The 8327-nt window shown below is 35.3% G+C and overlaps 1 protein-coding gene across 3 annotated transcripts; it reads right to left on the bottom strand.

Moving 5' to 3' along the window:
* Positions 1 to 774: 774 nt before the first annotated feature.
* Positions 775 to 7947, bottom strand: LOC134279577 (integrase/recombinase xerD homolog). 3 transcript variants are annotated; one of them, XM_062761985.1, is made up of 3 exons: positions 7003 to 7944; positions 5917 to 6196; positions 775 to 3633 (listed from the first exon to the last, which is right to left on the bottom strand). In XM_062761985.1, exons 1-3 carry the CDS (start codon positions 7003 to 7005, stop codon positions 2606 to 2608), a joined length of 1311 nt encoding a protein of 436 aa, XP_062617969.1. In that variant the 5' UTR covers positions 7006 to 7944; the 3' UTR covers positions 775 to 2605. The 3 variants fall into 3 exon arrangements, with proteins under 3 accessions (XP_062617969.1, XP_062617970.1, XP_062617971.1); XM_062761986.1 differs by having other exon boundaries at positions 7721 to 7944; XM_062761987.1 differs by having other exon boundaries at positions 775 to 6196; positions 7003 to 7947.
* Positions 7948 to 8327: the final 380 nt, after the last annotated feature.

Raw genomic sequence — 8327 nt, 5'->3', positions numbered from 1 at the left:
GTGTCTATATAGATCAAAATCTTCATTATAATTATCATGTAGATTCAGTTTGTAAATCCTTAACATACAAGTTATTTACACTCCGTAAAATTAAGAAATTTCTTCCATTAAATACCAAAAAACTTTTTTATAATGCATATATTTTGCCTTCAATAAACTATTGTCTTACAATATGTGGCAATGCATCTAAAACTAGCATTGAAAGAATTCATAAACTTCAGAAACGGGCTGCTAGAATTATTCTTGATGCAGCACCCGAAGAACAATCAAAACCATTGTTTGAAAAACTGGGATGGCTAAATGTATTTGAATTAGTCACACTACATAAGTGTATTTTATTGTACAAAACTTTTTATGGTATGAGCCCCGAATATCTCCAGGACCTTTTGTTTTTCATAGCAATGATTCCTATTCCTTACGTTCAGAATTAAATTATAATCTTCCTTTACCAAAACATAGAACAATTTTACTTACAAATTCTATTCAATATTCAGGTGTAAATTTATGGAATAACCTACCATTACATATAAAATTATCACCAACCTTACCTATTTTTAGACGAAATGTAGAAAAAATTATAATTAGCCAACGTATGTAAATAAATGTTTGAATATGTCCTTTGTACAAGATGTTTGACTATTACTATTGTTTAAGACAATGTCTCTTGAACAATTATTATACCATCGTCTATTTTTTACATCAAATACCAATCCTCTGTTTTTCTGCCAGAATCTACTCTGCTCTGTTTTTTGCCAAAAATGATATCAACAAGTATTTGAATTGAAAAGAGCATTTATTACAAATGCCAATGAAATATACAGCAGTATTGTTTGATATTAAATATATGTTACACCTGTCACAATGAAAAATTAAAAACAACCAAAAAGGTACATACAATAAAAAAGGAAATGCATATCTTAAATTTGCCCTAATTAATATAGAACAACAATGCATATAGAACTCTAAGTATGTACACAATAAAAACACACATGACTAAAAATGGCAAAAAAGATGGGACTTGATTAAAAAAACATGCCCATACTTAAAAATAAAATGGCAAAAGAATTGGGACTAGCTTGAATAAAAACAATATTGGCACTAACTTAATTTAAGTACCTAAAAGTTATTGTAGAAAAAGAACTAGTTACAATCTTGAATAGCCAACAAGTATAATACAGATTGAGCAAAATGACAAAACATGATATGACTAGCTTCATTTGAACACACAATAAGCACCGGTGGATGAAGGGGAGGAGGAGGGTCAAAATCTTCTCCCTTCTAAAATTACAGTAAACAATGATCACGTGATCCGAGATAAAGGATTTTGTAAGGCGAAAATCTTAACTGAAGGCATAACAAAATCCGGAATATAGAAAATAAAAAATTTTACAATAGAGATGGTATAAATTACTTTATGCTTCACATAAATACAATTATACCATCGTCTATTTTTTACATCAAATACCAATCCTCTGTTTTTCTGCCAGAATCTACTCTGCTCTGTTTTTTGCCAAAAATGATATCAACAAGTATTTGAATTGAAAAGAGCATTTATTACAAATGCCAATGAAATATACAGCAGTATTGTTTGATATTAAATATATGTTACACCTGTCACAATGAAAAATTAAAAACAACCAAAAAGGTACATACAATAAAAAAGGAAATGCATATCTTAAATTTGCCCTAATTAATATAGAACAACAATGCATATAGAACTCTAAGTATGTACACAATAAAAACACACATGACTAAAAATGGCAAAAAAGATGGGACTTGATTAAAAAAACATGCCACAAACTTGTCGAAAACAGTAGCTTAGAGACAAGTGCCCCATCCAGAGGAGATGAATGGGAGAAAAATGGGAGATATCAGTATGACAGGGTAACACATACCTAATGTCTATTGCTTAAACAGTTCTTGGAAACATAAATCCTGAGTAGCGTTAAAATCAAGTACAACATACATCAAGAAAATGTCAGGAAAAGGTATGAACCTAAAAAACAAAACCTGTCCATACATTATACAAGCAAAAACGAGATGTTGGTAAATGCAACTTATTTAACAATACCCGTACAAATTCAGTCCGACTGGATAGACAATGCTGCCTCAGACAGTCAATAGTTTATCCAGTACTTTATACATGTAAAACATAAACACCCGTATAAAAAAAATGTAAAATGCTACACAAAAAACCAATTGGATACAAATTGTGCATAAAGGAAAATGTCCACATTATTCCCTAAAGCTTGATAAACATATAAACAATAAAAGCTGCCTCAGACAGTCTAAAATTGGCACGAGTTCATACACTTTATCTCCATTAACTTATGCTGCCTCAGACAGTCATAATTGATCAACTACGAAGTCCAGTGAAATCCAAAGTCATATGTATCATGTGTATGAAATAAATCAAAATCTCTTTATGTCATAAAAAGCCAAAACTGTTATCTACAAAATTCTGTATTGGATAACGGCCACTAAGTAAAAATATGGAATTGATATAAATATACAGCTGCCTCAGACAGTCTGAATATAAATAATACATTTATGATTGCAAGAGGGATAGGGAGGGAGGGATACTACACGTTCATCATCAGCTGCCTCAGTCAGTCTGACTTGTAGGTGAAACCTCAATAGTATCAAACACTGGGATACGGAAGTATCGTTTGACTGCATTAGAATTCCAGCGACCCATAAGGCGGATTTTTTCTTCAGATACTTTGGAGTGAAAAGCATAAGAAGCTGCCCCTATGCGAAAACTATGAGACCTATAGAGCTTGGGGTCAAGACCAGTATATAACACCACATTCTTGAGTTCTGATGTAAAATATGCTTGTGAAATGGGATTGCAATTATCAAAAGTAAACAAAGGACCCTGAGCTGAACCTCGTGCTTCAATGTATTTCACCATAGCACGAACCGGACAAATGGATTTACATTTCTGAGTAGCTATTTGTAAACAGACCGGTCTACAGGATGCGTTGTGCTTGAAATGTCTAAGAGTTAATGTCATGTATTTTGGATTTGTCAAAGGTTTGTCCAGTTTCAAGTTTTCCATTTGTATAACATTTTTAATGTTTCTAGGGGATTTTGCTGTTATTTCTCCTACGCGTAAGAAAGCAAAGAAACTCAGAGTAAACATTGCCCTAAGGAGAAGCCTATTGAATTTTTCAGAGATTGTGTTTTTAACTGCATGTACAATTTTGCGCAATATTTGAGGTGTGATAGGTAGCCTGATATCAGGTGTACCTGACAGCTGTTGTGCACCTTTAATTAGTTTTTTGATAATAAAAAATTGTGTGGGGTCTGTGAAACCATTTAGACGGTGGTAATATGAAAGACCAGCAACATAAGTGTTGATGGTGTTGTGGGATTTTCCTTCTTTATGTAGCCAAGACACAAAACAAATAACCTGTGCTACTTCCGTAGGAAATTCAGGCCTGGTGTGAAATACTTTTCTGTAAAAATTCTGAAAAACAGACATAGCAGTCTTGTAAGATTGCTGAGTATTGTAAGTTACTGAGGCTTCCAACAATTTAGATGCAGTCTCATTCAAACATGAAGGTATTGCTTTGGCACAGTAGTTGGAAATCGGTCCATGTATGGTGCCAACCCAAGGAATTTCTGCACCTGTAATCGCGAAAGTAGATCTGGTAAGACATTTATTTTTCCAGGAATATGCTCCGCTTTGAATAAAATATTATGCCTTAAACAAGCAAGCACCAAGCGTCTCAATAAGCACATAACAGAGGTGTCTTTAGAAGAAGTTTTGTTTATAATTTCTACTACAGCTATATTATCTGAATGAAAAAGTATTGATTTGTTTGCAAGTGCATCTCCCCAAGTTTCTACTGCAATAACTATTGGAAATAACTCTTTAAAAGTGATATTGTAGACCTGTCTTAGACCCATGTTTTCCCAGGCACCATAGAACCATTTAGTACCGAAAACAGCACCATAACCAAAATTTCCTGCAGCATCTGTGTACAGATGTAGTTTTTGAGAATTCAGCCAATGGTCATCAATAAACATAGATTTTCCATTAAAATTCTCAATAAATTCGCACCAAGCACTCAAATCTAACCTAGCCTGTGCATTCAGACGAATGTGAAAATGTGGTTTTGAAATACCTATGGTGAGTGTAATAAGCCGCCGTAAAAATGCCCTTCCCGGGACAACAACACAACATGCAAAATTTAGCAGGCCTATCAGAGATTGAAGCTCACGCAGAGTAATCTTTTTACGTCGCTTGGCAGAATGCAGAGCATTCTGAATTTTCTCTATTTTGTCTCTTGGTAATCTAGCTTCCATGTTCATAGTATCTAACTCTATACCCAGAAAGATTAATGTAGTTGAAGGCCCCTCAGTTTTTTCACATTTAATAGGTACCCCTAAAACTTCACACATTGAAATGAACTGAGATAAAGCTAAATTGCATACTGGGGAATCAGGTGGACCTAAAAATAAGAAATCATCCAAAATATGCAGCATATTGGATACACCGAACTTTGAACAAGCTATCCATTGTAAGGCAGTGCTAAATGTCTCAAAAATAGAACAAGATATTGAACACCCCATTGGCAAGCACCTGTCATAATAAAAAGCCCCCTTAAATTGAATCCCTAACAATTCATGGTCATCTGGATGAACAGGTAATATGCGAAATGCCGAAGCGATATCTGTTTTTGCTAACAAACAGTTTTTACCTAGTTTCTTTATTTGTTTAATGGCATCATCTACTGTTGCGTAGGAAACAGAACACAACTCATCAGGGATGAAATCATTTATAGAGGCTCCGTCCGGATATGACAGGTGATGAATAAGCCGAAATTCATTTATTTCTTTTTTAGGAACAATTCCAATAGGAGAACACTGAAGGTTTGTAAAAGGAGGTGAGCTGAATGGACCAGCAATCCTACCAAGGGAAATTTCTTTTTGTAATTTATTTGAAGCTATATTTTCATGCTGCTGAACCGATACTAAATTTTTACAAAAGCGCTGTTGCCTTGGACCCTCATATTGTATTTTGAAGCCATATTGAAAACCTTCAGTTAAATAAATTTTTAAATTGTCATCATACCCTTCGAGGAACTGCCTTAAAATGGATACCTTAACTGGTGTTACTACATTTTTATTTGTTTGCGTTTTGGGGGATTGATGTTTGTTTAGACTGAGATGTGGTACCGGTACCCTTTGTAAATGGTTTATCTCCCCCTGTGCAGTACAAGACTGAGTGTGTTTTCCTACACTGAAAGCAGATGTGCTTATACTGGCATTGCTGGTTTGAACATTTTCCACTTTTGTGGTAGACGTAGCAGAATCCTGGAGGGGTTCTATTTTTGAATGAAACCCTTGGTTGGCCCTGTTTCCCACGAAAATTGAGTTGGGTTTGGGGTTGTCGAAAAGTGGTGGCCATTACCCAATACTCGTAATGAAGTTGCCCCCATGGAATTGACTTCACTTCAATGTCCTTCCTGACCTGCTTATCATATGTAAGCCATGTCTGACCCAAAGATCTACTTGCTAACTCTCTAACAATTTCCCCATGTTTGATAACAGCTGGGATTTGCTTTGGATATTTTTCCGAATATACTGCCAAAAATTTCAAAAATGCTGTTGTCCACTGCTCAATTGTTTTGATAGACTTTTTTGGTTTTGATTTGACAAATTTATATTCAGAGTTACCAGCGCTTTGTAGGCGCAATGATTTATCTGAAGTGAAATCATCCCTTGGGAGCAACTTGACGAAATCTACGTATTTGTTCTGCCAAATTTTGTTTTTCAATTTAGAATCTATCTGCGAAGTTGTCGGATCAGAAATTAGTTCACAGTCATCGGAATCACTATCTGAAGATGAGGAGCTGTCAGAATCTGAATTATCTGTAGATTCATCATTATTGTCAGAGTCTGTACCTGAAGAGCCGCTGCTTGGCGTTCTCCGCTGTTTGCGTTTAGAACCCTTCTGAGGTTTGCTCCTCTTAGTACCCTTCTTCTCCTCTCCCGCAAGGGCTTTTAGCACCTGTTCAGTCACCGCTGCTACCAATTGTGGCTGTATAGGTGGAACCTGGGGCTGCACATCATTCTGGGAGGTACCGTCCACTTCCTCATCCATCACCACCCTCTGTGTAGCTGATCCAGCTGCGGCAGGGGGAGCAGTCCTTTTCCTTCGCCGCCCTCTCTCACTGACATTCATCTAAAATTATTTGATAATATGAGTACATGAACATGAATATAGTTCAAATATGAGCTTTCCTTTAAGAAAACCAAATATGTATATAGAGATATCATGTTCATAAAATTAACAGATATATAATAACTTTGACCATATGTATAAATAGAATTAAAATCTCCTCAACCAATGTGGTCATCAAAATATTAGCATTAACTATATATCTGTATAAATTGTTTCCTAACATGTAAAAGAATATATAAGGAAACAAATACATAATAAAAAACCAAAGGGTCATTCCAAAAGAATTTGCACTTGTAAACATCAGTGTAAAATAACCCCAACATATAGGGGTAAAAAATGGAAAACCCAAAGGGACCAAAGAAATAGGTGTTTGTACCGGGATTTAAATAACCCAAACCATATAGGGTATCAATCCCATAAAGAAATACACCTAACCCAGTGGGTTATTCCAAAAATAAGTGCAAAATAATAAAAAACACTGATGCAAAATAACCCGAACCATGTAGGGGTATAAATGGAAGACCCGATGGAAAATATACCAAATAGGTATTCAATGTCAGAAAAACCCCAACCATATTGGGGTGTAAAGACCTGAACTTAAAAGTTCAAAGGTCAAATGTGTACTAAATAGGCAACTTGTGTTACAGCCTCATAATTAGAGGGAATACACTAAAAAAAGTGCCTTACACATTAAATTCAACATATTTGTACATAAAATGAGTTTGTTTCAATGATGTATGCATTCTTAATGCACCCCACTTAATAGTGAGAATAGCATACAAAAATTACAAATACACTTTACCCACCATTGTGCAGAGATTTAAGAACAGAAACAACAACAGCCCTGATGTTGTTGTAATACTTGATGTTCCCCTGTCTATTTAAATGGACTCCATCATCAAGGTAAACACTGGACTTAGTGGAAAAGTTCCAAAATCCTTGAAGGCGGAAGAATTTGGCACCATCAACTCCCTTTGTGTAATCTGATACCCTCCTATTTAGTTCATCTGCCCTGCCGTTAAACCACGGTAAACTGACCTCGTAACGAGTGCGCCTCAGAGGAGAAATTCTATGTAAAGTTTGTAGAATTATCACAGATTTGACAGACTGTCCATACCGTAGGTCTATGAGAAATTCAATTAACTGTCTAAAAATAGAGTCAACAGATTTTTCGGGTTTACACAAATCGTTAGAAACACCATGAATAATGACCACATCCGGGCGGTGTTCCCTTACGTAAGCCATCCCCAGCGCGCGAATCTTCTCCAGAGAAGCGCCACCATGTCCACTGTAACAAATGCGAACCTCATCTCTATTCAAATTCAGGTTTTCGTTCACTCGGCTGTCCAAATTGTTTAAAACAAAATGTTCTAATCTCCGCACAAAGGAGTGACCAAGTATCAAAACGTTTTTTGTCATAACAAATGTGTTATGTAAGAAGGGAGGTTACGAAACCAGCCACTGCCACTGGTCAATCAGTTTGGAAAACGTTGTATAAAATGTTAAAATTCACATTTTACTTACAATTCTTGGTCTAATAATTCAACATCAACTGGAGAAACGTGATTATCTCGAAAGAATTCCTTATAACGCAACGAAAATACTCAAAGTCCAACGAAATGAAATCAAAATCTTCTCCCTTCTAAAATTACAGTAAACAATGATCACGTGATCCGAGATAAAGGATTTTGTAAGGCGAAAATCTTAACTGAAGGCATAACAAAATCCGGAATATAGAAAATAAAAAATTTTACAATAGAGATGGTATAAATTACTTTATGCTTCACATAAATACAAATATTGACTTCTTTATTAATTTTGAATCTATATCTCATTTAGATGTACATTACATTATGCACTAACGAACTCTACATGTTTTATCTTTGATTGTATCATTTTATGTAATATGTTGTTTGAAATTAGAAGGCCCCGGGGAAGAATAGTACCTGGTACTAATCGGGTTACCTTCTCTAAATAAAGCATTATTATTATTATTATTAGAAGAAGAAGAATATAGTTCTGGCGTGGGTCAGTTGAATAGGTGCTCCCTTGTGGGGTGACTGCTTTAAGGCCCTGTCACACCAAGCTGTGTTCACACGGAGTCATTTCGGCGTTGTTAAATTTTTGAAAT

This window comes from Saccostrea cucullata, unplaced genomic scaffold (genome assembly GCF_032062105.1).
Source record: "Saccostrea cucullata isolate Sc308-1 unplaced genomic scaffold, CSIRO_AGI_Scuc_v1 ctg6320, whole genome shotgun sequence".
In the NCBI taxonomy this organism is placed as follows: domain Eukaryota; kingdom Metazoa; phylum Mollusca; class Bivalvia; order Ostreida; family Ostreidae; genus Saccostrea; species Saccostrea cuccullata.
Note: the sequence above shows the minus strand (reverse complement) of the source record. Positions and strands in the feature narration are given on the sequence as shown.

Excerpts from the sequence above, each read along its gene's own strand:
- LOC134279577 (XM_062761985.1), bottom strand. Across the intron at positions 3,634-5,916 it reads GCCAAGCAGCGGCTCTTCAG|GTGCAGAAATTCCTTGGGTT; the intron begins GTACAGACTCTG and ends TCGCGATTACAG.